Source organism: Falco rusticolus, chromosome 8 (assembly GCF_015220075.1).
Source record: "Falco rusticolus isolate bFalRus1 chromosome 8, bFalRus1.pri, whole genome shotgun sequence".
NCBI classification, from domain to species: domain Eukaryota; kingdom Metazoa; phylum Chordata; class Aves; order Falconiformes; family Falconidae; genus Falco; species Falco rusticolus.
This window is the reverse complement of record NC_051194.1, coordinates 21,892,702-21,906,420: the sequence shown is the minus strand read 5'-3', so window position 1 is coordinate 21,906,420 and position 13,719 is coordinate 21,892,702. Positions and strand designations below refer to the sequence as shown.

The 13,719-nt window shown below is 42.3% G+C and overlaps 2 protein-coding genes across 14 annotated transcripts in view; one reads left to right on the top strand and one right to left on the bottom strand.

Annotated features, from left to right (window-relative positions):
• Positions 1–5,955, top strand: part of TANC1 (tetratricopeptide repeat, ankyrin repeat and coiled-coil containing 1) — a 95,470-nt gene extending 89,515 nt beyond the window's left edge. For all 4 annotated transcript variants that reach the window (XM_037398296.1, XM_037398297.1, XM_037398295.1 and 1 more), the window contains 3 exons: positions 170–316; positions 2,406–2,506; positions 3,388–5,955. In XM_037398296.1, the coding sequence (XP_037254193.1) occupies positions 170–316; positions 2,406–2,506; positions 3,388–4,753 (1,614 nt within the window). In that variant the 3' untranslated portion in view covers positions 4,754–5,955. The remainder of the gene's footprint in view (positions 1–169; positions 317–2,405; positions 2,507–3,387) is intronic.
• A 173-nt stretch (positions 5,956–6,128) lies between these two features.
• The window catches only part of WDSUB1 (WD repeat, sterile alpha motif and U-box domain containing 1), a 32,007-nt gene continuing 24,416 nt past the window's right edge, over positions 6,129–13,719 (bottom strand). For 6 of the 10 annotated variants that reach the window (XM_037398301.1, XM_037398303.1, XM_037398299.1 and 3 more), the window contains 2 exons: positions 9,834–9,974; positions 6,129–6,572 (listed from right to left, as the gene is read on the bottom strand). In XM_037398301.1, the coding sequence (XP_037254198.1) occupies positions 6,409–6,572; positions 9,834–9,974 (305 nt within the window). In that variant the 3' untranslated portion in view covers positions 6,129–6,408. Of the gene's footprint in view, positions 6,573–8,088; positions 8,217–8,724; positions 8,824–9,833; positions 9,975–12,743; positions 12,801–12,877; positions 13,714–13,719 lie in introns of those variants that run through there. The other 4 variants (XR_005105851.1, XR_005105852.1, XM_037398306.1 and 1 more) reach the window with 4 other exon arrangements.

Here is a 13,719-nt window from a genome sequence, read left to right as displayed (position 1 = left end):
GTGTAAGCCTAACTCATACGGTGTATGTTTAATTAAAAAAAAAAAAATCTGGCTCTGTTTTCCACTTGAAGAGCACCTGTTGGTAGATGTGAAATATAAACGTGCTTTTTTGCAACAGTATTGCAATATTAAGAGTTTGTGAAAAGCCTCTTGTTCCCTGAATTTGCAGAAAGGCAAGATGAAGGAAGCAGCACAGCGCTATCAGTATGCTTTGAGGAAGTTTCCCAGGGAAGGATTTGGAGAAGAAATGAAAGCATTCAATGAGCTGAAAGTTTCATTATACCTGAATTTATCACGATGTCGACGAAAAACGAATGTAAGCTCTTGCTGTTAATCTGTTGCCTCTCTGACACTGGGAATCTTGGACTTCTGTTCTACTGCATTACGGAGTTTGTACTTAGACATTGATTTTTGCTATTTTAGAATCCTTTTCACTGTTACTCCGGTTTGGGATTTTGTTGTGGCAACAAATCGGGACAGTTCATAAGATGAGGACATGTTGCTGTGGGGGATCCATTACAGTTGTTGTTATGTAATCCAGTTCTTTTGGAATGATGAACTGCTGGATGTTTTTGGTACTTTTAAAGGACTGAATGGAAAATGGCACCACTACCCTTTGTTTATTATACAGCATAACCAACTACTGTGGCTGTATTGCATGTGCTGGTTGTTTCTTGGTTCCTTCACCCGTGCATCAGATGCCTGGTTGTCACGGTTTAACTCCGGCTGGTCATTAAGTACCAGGCAGCCACTCCCCCCTCACCCTGAGGGATGGGGAGGAGAGTTGGAACGTAAAACTCGAGGGTTGAGATAAGAACAATTTAATAATTGAAGTAGAATAAAAATGAAAGAACAATAATAACAACAATGACAATAACAGTTATAATGAAAAGGGGAAGGGAGAGAATATAATCCAGAGGGAAAGGAAGAAAGGCCACGTGGTGCACAAGGCAAGTGCTCACCATCTGGCGACCGATGCCCAGCCAGCCCCCAAGCAATGACCTGCCCCTCCGGCCAACCCCTGAGGTGTAGGTACCAGGCACGGCGTCCCACAGGATGGAACGCCTCTTTGGCTAGTTCGGGTCAGCTGCCCTGGCTGTGCCCCCTCCCAATTCCTTGTGCCCCTCCAGCCTTCTCACTAGCAAGGCCTGAGGAACTGAAAAGTCTCACATCAAAGCCAAAACACAGCACCATGCTAGTTCCTCAGAGGATAATTAATTCCATCCCAGCTGAAAGCAGGACACTAGTGAAAACCTGAATGACCATCACAGCAAAAACTTCTGAATTTTTTGAATATACCTTACACTGTTCCTTCTTTTCAAACAGTAACTTCTTAGTTCCTTAGTCATCCAAGTTGTTCTTGGCAGCAGCTCCAGTTTGAACAGTTTCTAAACATAGGCGTCCAGGACTTCACAGAGACACTTCACAAAGCCGCTGCTTTGCACAGCACTACTCATTCTTTCCTTTCTGTGCTAGAACTGCCTCTCCTGATGCCTGTCTAGATGAGACTGCCTTTTTCAGTTGCATCAAACAGCAGAAAGTGGCTGTGACCAAATAGAGAGAGTGTGTGTGCACATTTCTTATCATATCCCACTGATAAACTCTCATTTGCAGTTTGCTAATCCTGAAGTGTGTCACCTTACATCTAAGGCTCAAGTTCACCACATTACTCTGCACTTGCACGATGGTTTTTTTTTTTATTTCAGCGTCAGTACTTTCCAACCTCCTCATCATGCTGATACAATTCATTATCATGAACACCCTGTGCTGTGCATAGCTGTTATAAAAATTAAGACTTGCTTCTGCCTTCATCTTCCCCTAACAGTCTTTGCCTTCATTTCATTCTGGCTTTGTTAGTTCCAGTCTTTGGTTTAACCAACAATTTACGAAACTCTTACTCTGTGTTCTTGTTAAATAAAGACAAAATGCATTATGTTTAGTGGAATTCTTCTATAAAAATTTCACGTACCTTATCAAAGAAAGCTCTGGACTAGTCCAACCCGTTTCCTGATTTTTCATGTTTTCCTCTAAATTCCTAGGTCTTTAACAGGCCTTTGTCCAGAACACATTCTAAAGCCTTGCTATTTGAGGTGGTCATTTATCCTGTGAAACACCCAGTCTCTTCTAGCATATTTACATCTTTGGGTTGAAGAGAAACATATCTTACCGGTATTAACATTGTTTTTACGCTGCCTTGGAGTCAGTTTCCCTCAGAGATGTGAGACACGGTTGGCAAGATGACATCTGATCTCAGTCTGTCAGAAAATACCTGGTCTTGCTAACTGATAAAAGTTGACTTTCTATACCACAAAGCAATCTGCACTTTCAAAGGATTACCAGGAATAAAGAGCATGCAGCTTTCTTTATTGTCAATGTATAATGAGTACATCTGTTTAAACTGTTAGGACTTTGGTATGGCTGAAGAGTTTGCTACCAAGGCGCTGGACCTGAAACCCAAGTCTTATGAAGCCTATTATGCTAGAGCAAGAGCCAAGAGGAACAGCAGGTACTGCAGGATTCTGTGCATCTGCACAGATCTTTTTAACTTCTAACACTTCCAATAACTTTTTCCTCTAGTTGTATTTGGAATTTGCAAAGAAAAAGTAATTTTCCTTGTGCACTTCCCATCTGTATTAGGTCTCTGTATTGGTTAAAGCCAACCAAACCCAGAAAGCAATACTGAATACTCATTTAGGTAATTATTAGGCAATCGAGAAAGTAACCAATTGATATGAAGGAGGATTATGTTAAGTGTAGGAGTGAATGGGATTGCTACTCCGTGTGACTCAGTAGACTGTTGTCACCAGGGTGCCAGCAAACCCCAGCACTGTGTTATTTATTACCATGTTTGTTTATTATTTATTACTGGGTGCTTTCATAGGACAGGAAATGTTGAATCATTAGCAGTACAGGATAAAAACCAAGGGGAGAGAGGAGGAACCATCTCTTCAAGCTGGAAAAATAATCAAACTAGAGTGGTATAGTTGAAGCATCGGGAGAAGTGCCATTTCAATTCACGGTATTTTTTCTGAGCAGAAGAGTAAATGGCCATGAAGCACTTGTCAGCAAGTTACCTGCTCTGAAGGTAACAGTGAAGAGCTTATGAGACAAAGCACCAGTTCCTAGCGTTACCAGCAGAGTTCTGCTGCCTTCCTGAAAATGCTGTTACGATACGAGGGAAAGGATTTAGGGCTGGGTCTGCGCTTGCCCTGTAGGAAAGAATTTCCTGGGTTGGAAAAGATCCAATTCTTATATTGTCACCTCCTGCAGCAGGAGATGACAGAGTATTTCTTTGAAAGTGGTGGAGGTGGATTAGTAGTACGCAATGCTGAGACTCAGCTTTCCCCAAGGTTCATCTAACATATACTTTTTTTTCTTCCTAAACAGAAAACTACTTGCTGCCCTTGCTGACTTACGTGAAGCCACGCAGCTGTGTCCCGGCAATCAAGAAATAAAACGTCTCCTGGCTCGAGTAGAAGAGGAATGCAGACAGCTTCAGAGAACGCAGCAACAGAAGCATCAGTCTCCACACCTACCACAGCAAATAAACAACTCTGATAATGAGGAGGAGGGCATTATACAAGGTGCGAATGACAATTTTAACCTTCAGGACAGGAAGGATGAACTGCTGCATGCTGATGAATCCATTTCCCCTCCACAAAGGCTGCAGTGTCCCTCAGCTGCTTCATCATACAGCAGGACCCTTCAGGAAGGTGTTCAGCAGAAAGCTAGATCTGTGTCCCCTCAAAGCAGAACTGGCAATAAATACCTGAGGGAGCCAGGCTTGATCATGCAGCCAACAAAGCAGGCACAGATTGTAAAAACTAATCAGCACCTGAGCTCCACCCAGCCTGGATCAAAACCGGGAAGCGGCCAATGTAATGCAAAGACCCAACCATCTTTTCAGCATCTTCCCCAAAGTCCCTTGCCAGTCCGGCACTCTAAAATTCAGCACCTGGATGGGACGAGCACACTGTCACCTGGAGGCGCTTCCACAGGTTCTGAACTGTACAGTGAGAAGTTCACGTCCAGCCAGTGTTCCCATTCACAGCACAATGAGAATCTCTCTTCGCACTCTTTTGCAAATAAGTCTAAAACCGCTGACAGGTCAGCAGCCCCTAGTCAAATGCATTTCAGTGAAGCCAGGCAGCAAACTCCTTCAACTGGTGGTGTCTCTTCTAGTTCTCCAGCCAGCAGCATGATTCTTGTCAGCTCGACCAGCAGCTTAGCTTCAGCCAGTAGTTTTTCAGATAGTATTAAGGGGCTCGGCCCCGATGTTCGACTCAAGGAGAGCAACGTTAATCAGGTGCAGGGGGCTGGGGCCGACTACAGACCCCGCAATACCCCATTTATGGGCATCATGGATAAGACTGCCAGGTTCCAGCAGCAGAGCACTCAATCCAGTCGCACTTGGCACTCTCAGGCACCGGATGGATTATCAACAAATGTTGCTTTGGGGGGCATCCAGCCCTCAAGTTTTGAGCAGCTCTCAGTCAAACACTACCAAACTAAAGTTGCCTCTACCAGTGCTGCCCCAGGAGACAGCAGCCAGAATGGTATGCAGGCTAAAGAGCACGAGGAGCTTAAGTGCCAAATATCTGCCCACTGTCAAGACAACAGGTCACCTAAACAGGCTTCCCATTTATATCCAGATGCTGTATCAAAACAGCAGTCTCACATCAGTAAGGAGGGCCACCTCAGCCACGTCACATCTACAAAACCAAAGCGATCATTCATTGAATCAAATGTATAAATACTATTTTGTATAGTTACAGGGTTGTGAAACTTGGCTCATAACATCGTAGGTTACTTCTATACAAAATACTGATCGGCTGGTCACTTGTGAGTTGGAGTAAGCAGTCAGGGTTGGCCTGTACTTACTGGGCTACAACCACTTTAAACTGTTCCTAACATTACAGGACAGTTACAGTAACTGGAGTAGTAGATTTATGTAGAAAGAGTCAATTAGGATCACCAGTGCACCAAACGAGGACCTCGAGCAGAGAAATCCTTCCCATTAATTCCCATTAGCTTTTACATAGGGCTTTAATCTTGGCTTTCAGTTATATCTCACTACTTACATGATAATTGTGCCTCTATAATGCTTAAGTGCTTCTCAAAACAGTGTTAAGAAAGGTATCTACTGCGTAATACTCAGATCTGTATATGTATGCAGTTTTTTTAACTCAAAGATCATATTTTATCACTTTTCTAGTGGGATCTAATTTGGGTTGCATGATGTACATTTAGGAAGCATAAATAATTTGTGTATGAGTAAACTATAAATGGCCATGTCCTGACATGTAAATATAACTATTTTTAGTAACTAGAAGAAATCAAGTAAAATAAACAGTGACATCTGCATGTGTATTGAAAGGCTTTGACCAGATTGGTTATTGCACTGAGGAACACAATATTACAGCATATTAACAATAATCGCACTTTATATAGTTTATCTAATCACCTTTGGGTGCTATCTTAAAGCAAAATGATTTATTGTTTTATTTGTGATATAGGTACAGCAATGAAATGTTTAGTGTTTTTATGGGAAACCCAAGAAATTGATGGAGCAAAGATGGCAGTCTGAGGAAAAGTGTATGTGCAGCTGCATGACAGGATGAAGTTGTTAAAGTTTTTTTGGAGAAAAGGTTTTATACTGGCAGAACAAACAGATGCAGTGACATGCCTATGAGTGCAATTACGTTGAAGTTGTCACCTTTACATAGTCACTTTCCATGTCTTCTTTGTATACAGTGTTTTATGTACATTGTAAACAACCGTACCCATTTTTACAAATTCTTGTTTGCATCATTATGCTTTAGCTTATTTATTGTTTACTGTTTCTTTCGTATTTTGTACAAGTCCTATATTAGTCTTGTCCTGTAGTTCTATTTTTGCACAGCTACTGTATTTTTCCCATACAAAATAAAGATTATTAATATACCTGTGGGATGAGATGCAGTCACTGATGGTTGCAGGAGAAACTCTCTCCCAACTTTGCCAACTATCTGTTCAGTAATAGGGAACACATTTTTGGTTTTTAAATTAGAAAAAATACGGATTATACAGTGCTATTTCTTACCTTCTGAAAGACTACCTTTGCAAAATCAAGGCTCAAAACTCATAAATGTAGTGAAAATTCTAAGAAAATTTTATTTGAGAAACTGAATCTGAATACTTCCATTTCTTAAATAGAAACACTGCAAAATAAAATTACCAGTAACTTAAAAGTTTTTCTGGGAGCTGCTAATAGAGAAGATTTTCTTTCTAACAAACATTTAAATGACAGCCACAGATTAGAACAGAAAAACATTTTTTTCTTTCCATTTCTCTCAGATAATTATTTCCTTTTGCTATATACAATTTCATTTCAGTTAATTCTAACAAACAACTTCAAAACTAGGTGGTTTAATTGTATTTCTGCTGAGTCTCCAGCCAGCGACTGATAGCCATTTTTAGTGTCCTGTTTGGTGTAAGCATAGGAGAGTGGAGAGGAAGATTTGTCATGGGACTAGATCGTCTTTGATTGCTGATCCAGTTTTCCATTGCTTCCTTTTCATAGGAGTAGCCATCTACAAAGAAACCATCATCAAAAGCTTGTGTTACAGATGCTCAGGCACTGCTACACTGTACAGATGTTTAGCTATTTCAATTTAAGAGGGATGTAAGGGAATCGGCTTTTCCAAACAGGAAAACTGAGAGACAGAAAAATTAAACAGTCTCTGAAAGCTGCACCATGAGCTCATACATACTTGTTTCAAATTGCATAGTTAAAAGTATTTAGTAAAACTTTATGCAGCAGTAAGATCAAAATTTGGTTCAACTTTTTAAATTATACTGTACTGGGGCGAACTACCTATTACAAGCTGTTTTTAGAAAGCACTGCAAATTTATCAGCTACAGCTGCATCAGCATATAAAGCAGCAGAGCATGAGAAGCTCTTGCAGCTGTGAGTGATGCTCCCCCAGCGAGCAGAGGCAGGGCAGCAGGCGCAGGGTGGCAACACAAGGCACACACAGACGCAGCTCTCTCCAGAGAAGGCTGCACTGGTGCACTGAAGATGTTGCCACTCCAGCAGTTTCGGTTGGCTTGGACTGGCAGCAGGGGCAGCAGGTGAAGCAGCCCCTGCCTGCCTGCAGGACTGTGCCTGGTGGGAGCATGGCATTAAGCCGTCTCAGTGCCAGAGCTTGTGACCAAGGTAAGGGAGCAGTGAACAGGGCCAGGGCAGCCTTCCTGCGTCCTTCCCGGTGGTTAAAAAATGACGTGCAGTGCAGATCAAGTTCATTACAAAGCTGTAAAAAGGAACTGCGGTGTTTAGGTAAGACCCACTAAAACAGCAAGGTGAGGAGCCACGAAACTGCACTGACAGTCAGCGCTTGCAACAGCAGCGGTCGCTGGGGTCCTGGAAGGGTCCTGTAAAGAAAATCAGCCCATTCTCATCACTGCCCGCAACTGCAGTTTGTTATGTTTACTTTGAAATTAAAGGCACCATACCAGACACTGTTGAGCCCCACCAAGCATTTATGAGTAATAATCGTCCCAATACTTACAGAAATGTATCACAAGGTTTGTATTTGCTAGCTAAGGACAATGGAAGAGGAAAGATAAAGGGTACTGAAACATCACTGTGCCTGAAACAAAGTTTGTAATAAAAAACCCCCAGTATGTCAGTTAGTTTAAAAAAAAAAAAAAAAGGTGGAAGTGGGAACTCCCTGCCAAAAAATCCAAAAATTAAAAGACAAAAACCCAAATCTGTGTTTTATCAAAAATGCATAAATGGCATTTAGGGGTTAAAGTTACTGCATGCCTTTGGTTAATAAAACTTAATCACAATTTAAACAAAGATTTCCATTTAGCTGCATCTTGAGTAACTTTGTAAAAATAATCTTCACTTCAGGAACCATTTACAGAAAAAAGAAGACAATGAAAGCTGACCAGGAATATAAACAGTTTAGCCTACTTTCATGCTCCTATCTCTGACTATAAAGCACCAAAATACATTCTGCACTTGTTAAGTAAGACTTTTTTTTCCATTTGAATGATGCATAATGTGAAGTAAAAGCTGACTAACACTAACAGCGAGCACACCTGAAGCTTGCCCCTGTGCAACGCTAAGCACCCAGCTGGGCAGCCAAGCTGGCATGCACAACACCCGTGACACCTGTCTGCTGTCACGACTTCAGCTCTTCCAGCCAGTACCAAAGCAAGCTGTTACTCTACGAGCAGAAACAGAGGAATAAACCACATCTTCCCCCCATCCCCGACCCCCCGGCCAAGCCAACTCTTGCCACAAACACCCAGGAACAGCTCTGTGGTACAAACCCGTAGCCCCCACGCCCCTAACACAGGGCTATGCTCCATCTCCTTCCCCTTTACTGAACATGAGCCACTTAATGTGGGGAAAAAAATATCGTAATTAGGCTGGTCTCTTGATTAAAAGAGAAGAAATGCACAGTTTGGCATCCCACCTTCTATTTTTGCTTAAATTCTACATAGCACAGAGGCATGAAAGTTTTACTTAACTCTTACCTAGCTTACCGAACTAAACAAACTAGCCAGCTCAATTTGCTTAGTTACTTTCTAATCTCAGAAATACTTAAATTCCTCCAATTTGAATCTGCAAAATCACACTACAGGAACCGGGCAGTAAAGAAGCTAGCTAGTGAATATAGACATTTCCAAACACAAAACTACTTTCCTTCACCTGTCTTGCCACAAACCAACCTTTCTCCTGTTGCAAAGGCTGACATTTCTGCTATTATTCATCAGCTTCTGCAGAAATAAAGCAAGGTCAGGAGCTCCCTGATGTGCCCACCCTGTGTTCTGAAAAGCAGAGGAATCCCATGGTTCACAACAGCAGTGCAATACATGAACACTGAATGGCACACAGGCAATATTTATTAGATAGTAAATACTATAACTGATCACATACACCATGAACATTTTATTTAAAAAAATGAACAGTTTATCTTAAAAATGCCTGTTTGTTTTTGTAAAATACATGTGAATAGTGACTAGCGGTAATTTTCAGCTTTCAACAAAACTATCCTGCTCTAAAACTATGTATCCTTATTTCAAAATTATATTTTAAAAAAAGGATATGCAAGGCTGTCTTTCCTACTACTACTGTTCAGAAGCTCAAGCACTGTTATGTGCAGCACTTACCGCTCCAAGAGTTAACAAATGTTTTCGTATTTTGAACATCTGAATTCTTGAAAACCTGGCCCGATACCTCAAAACTGTATGAAGCTAGTCACTGTTTACAGAGCGTAAAAAAAAAATACACTGGTCTTTTGACCATCACATGCCCTGCCTCTCTGCCCCCAAGATTAGAAGTACAAAACACTAGTTCTTCATAAAATGTTTTAACTACATGAAACATCTTCTGCTCTTTGCATATCTCAGTTCCAAGGTCTTGCTGAATTTGAATGAATTGCATTCTGTACTAACTTTTAAGTGCCACACACATGGTGTGCTAAGAGTAGTAATGAGCCTGGGTTTTGGTTCCTCCCCACCCCCAACTCCATTTTGCACTTAACAAGACAAGTCTGTAAATAGGCTTGTAATTATATTTACAAAGGCACATAAACAAAGGAACATTAAAAATAAAAATCTACACAGACTCATCAGCAGAGATGACACCAAGTGAATTCCTTGAAACAGTATTTTTCTCTGTATCAAAGTTGTAATCTGGAAAATTTACCATTTTACATTTACCATAGTTCTATTCTGTTGGCACAGCCATTTAGAATGAGGTATGCCCATTTCTGGGTTCCCACACCTACCTTTACCCTTCAGAGATGAATTTCAGTCAATGTCATTTAAAGACATACCTGCAGCGATGACAGGGTCCTTCATAAGCTCTCTTGTTATAGGACATAAGAACTCATCAGGGATATCAACAGAAGCAGAGATCATTTTCATCCTAAGTTCTTCAATTTTCTGGAGGACTTTACTGCGCAGGCCTAGAGACTCTGAAAAGTTATTCACACATGAGGCAGACAACACATACAGGGCAAAAAGGTCTTACAATAATTAGCAGTTGTGTTACAGGAGATACAGGAGACACAGCTCCATCTCACCACCCCCACCCAATACAGAAAAATGTGCAGACACCCCCGGCCACCACAACAGACAGCTCAACTACAGGTCACTCCTGCCGGCTAACAACAGCTTTGTGGGGTAATGAAAACAAACTACAACAAATGCAAGTGCAAGGCAGCTACCAAGACATGGCCACCCGGCAGAACAGCATTCTAGGCGATGCTGACAATCACACACTGCTGCATGTGCAAAGGTACCTGTAGATAAAAGCGAGATAGTGGAAGATGGCAGTACTTCTCCCTTGAAACCAGAATACGTAAATAACAGTACGAAGGTGTAAGAGTGCGCAACTGCCATCATCACCTCCAAACAGAAGACTACCCGCCACTGAAGCACCTGAGTGAGGACTCATCACCCTTGGACCAGGTCTGCCCTGTGGTTTAGCACAAGGTCACATTTATGAAACCACCATGGACATAAAGTGCTAAATTTGTCACAGATCAGTAGGGAAGCATTCAGATGTTGCTCAGTCTCCCCAAAAGTCTAATTCCAAAAAGGCTAAGCACACTTAACACAAGAACTCTGTTGTTGGTGTAGCATTACACATTACAAGATGGTAAGAATGTGGTATTTACTCCACTTCCAACCCTCTGTGCAACAGCTCAGTGGTCCAGCACCGCCCCTAGGCACCTGGTAGTCTGGATTCCAGTGTGACTTAAGCTGTGCGCCATCAAGTCCACTCTCCTCACCTCTCAAGTATATGCAGCAACTGGTCTTCTAGCAGACCATTACACCAAGCAGGACAGCAAAATTCACTAACACTGCAGCAGGATCAGGAGACTCCATTAAGATGAAGTTCTGAGCCCTGTTCCTCACACTCGTTGCATTGCAGAATTGGAGAAAAACCACATGAAGTAGAACCATTTGCTCAAGTATAAGCTTACTAGCATGTATTTCATCTACCTTTAAGCCATGTCTGCACAACACACATACAATTACACTCACACAGAGGTTCTGAGACTTTGCATCCAGGCTTTGTCAGGTCTTGTGACTCTGTTACTGGAGATCCAGAACCACATTCCTACTCCTTGAATTCAGGCCATCATTAACATATACATTCACCTTCACTGTAAGCGGTAACAAGGAGTGCCACTTTACAAAATGGAAGCAGGCAGCACCAAGAATTAAACCACATGCCAGTTACATGGGTTCCGTTCATTAGTTACAGTTTGATTGACCCGTTTTTCAAAATGGTAAAAAGGAGGACCCTGGGAACTATCGACCGGTTGGCCTCACCTCTGTGACTGGTAAGAACATGGAACAGATACTTATGTAAGCTATGTCAAGGCATATGGGTAACAGGGAGGTGATCAGAGACTGCCAAGATGGATTCACAAAGGGCAAATCATGCCTGACTAATCTGGAGGCCTTCTACGACTGTGCTGGTGGATAAGGGGAGAACTACTGATGTCATCTACCTGGACTTCTGCAAGGCCTTTAACAAAGTACCACACAAAATCCTTGTCTCTGAATTAGAGATGGTTTTGATGGGTGGACTGTTAGAAGGATAAGGAGTTGGCTGGCTGGCCTTGTCCAAAGAGTTGCAGTCAATGGCTCAATGTCCAAATGGAAACCAGTAATGAGTGGTGCCCCTCAACGGTGTGTACTTCAACCAATACTATTTAGTATCTCCATCAGTGACACAGGCAGTGGCATTGAGTATACCCTCAGCAAGTCTGCAGATGACACCAAGCTGAGTACTGCAGTTGACTTGTTCAAGGGAAGGGATGCCATCCAGAGGGACCTTGACAGGCTTGAGAAGTGGACCAGCTCGTGAAGTTCAAAAAGAACATGTGCAAGGCCCTGCACCTGGGTCAGGGCAATCCCCAGTACCAGTACAGAATGGGGAGTGAATGGACTAAGTAAGATCAGCCCTGCAAAGGAGGACACGGGAATACTGAGTAGATGAAAAAGTAGCTATGAGCCAGCAGCATGTGCCTGCACCCCAGAAATGCAGCCATATTCTGGGCTGCATCAAAATAATTTTTTTTTTTCAGGTGCTGCTGCATCAGGGCCAGCAGGTTGAGGGAGGAGATTCTGCCCCTCTGCTCAGCTCCCCCGGAGCCCTACATCCAGCTCTGGGGTCCCCGGTACAAGGAAGACACGGACCTGTCGGAGCGGGTCCAGAGGAGGCCACGGAGACGCTCAGAAGGCTGGAGCCCCTCTGCTGTAGAGACAGGCTGAGAGAGCTGGGCTTGTTCAGCCTGGGGAGGAGAAGGCTGTGGGGCAGACCTGACCGGGGCCTTTCTACTTATAAAGGAGGATCATAAGAAAGATGGAGAAACCTTTTACCGGGGCCTGCAGTGACAGGGCAAGGGGCAGTGGATATAAACAGGAAGAAGTTAAGTTTCAATTGGGCATGGGGAAGAACTTTTTACTATGACGGGTTTGCCCAGAGCAGCTGTGGGTGCCCCATCCCTGGCAGTGCTCAAGGCCAGGCTGGATGGGGCTGGGAGCATCCTGGGCTGCAGGGGGGAATGAGATGGTCTTTAAGGCCCCTTCCAACCTAAACCAGCCTATGATTCTATGGTTCTATGATAGCATGTGTGCAAAATTACCTTCCCCTTTTTTCCCCCAGATCATCTGACAATCTCCTGAGGAAGCTAATTTCTGCCACAGTAAGTATCACACCCATTCACCCGTTAGCTGTGTCTTTCTCCCACACTACCATGCCAGGATGGCTGTTCAGCTTCCAACTATGCCAGATTAAAAAAATTAGAAAAGATAAAAATGTTACCCTGCCAGAGGAACCCTGAAAAAGCTCATCAACAAATCTTAGAATGGCTTTTTAATATTAATCTTAGAAAAGCGCTTTTAAAATACTGACATAACTTTGAAAGCTTAAAACATATAAATTGATATAAACATTGTTTTAAGTAATACAAGCCACAAAATAGCAAGATGCAAAATAAAAGGAGGTGGCACACTGTAAAGAACTAATTTCAAGCCACCAATACAGTAATTTCTCTAAATGCCTGATGTGTTACAAAACACACAATTCATGCAGTGACTATCTGTTTGCAGGGATTAAAAAAAGTAATTACAGAGTAAAAAAACTCAGTACCACTAACATTACAGGGACTGACTGCTTTGTCCTTCCAGTCATGCTAAATATAAGGATATACCATTCCTGTAAAAGTATAATTAATTTTATTTCCCTTAACCTTCACATTAGCTTTTGTCACACAAGGTCATTGACATCTCTTTATTACAACACCCTACACCTGTCATATAGTATTGCTGTCCTGTGGCTTCCAAAAGTATTGCTGTCTTATAGCTTACAAAGGGAAGACTGAAGAATGCCTAACTTGTGTTTTTTGAAAGAGTAACATCCTCCTAATCTAAAAATAAAACTACAAACACAGCTATGGCTATGCCATGCTTCCTTGTTTTATTTCAGCCTGTTCAGTCCAGAAGCGCTCAAGACAATAAAGTGAAAACCCATCAACAGTAACTTTGCAGTCTTCAAACAATGCATCAACAACAATAAGGTGTGTTTGTACACTGGGCCTGCAAATTACACTTCATTGTTATATGCTCCTGTCTCATGAACAATAGGGTCTTAGACTTGCAACACCTCAATACTCAGGCGATGCTTCTGTAAGGAACCTGTAT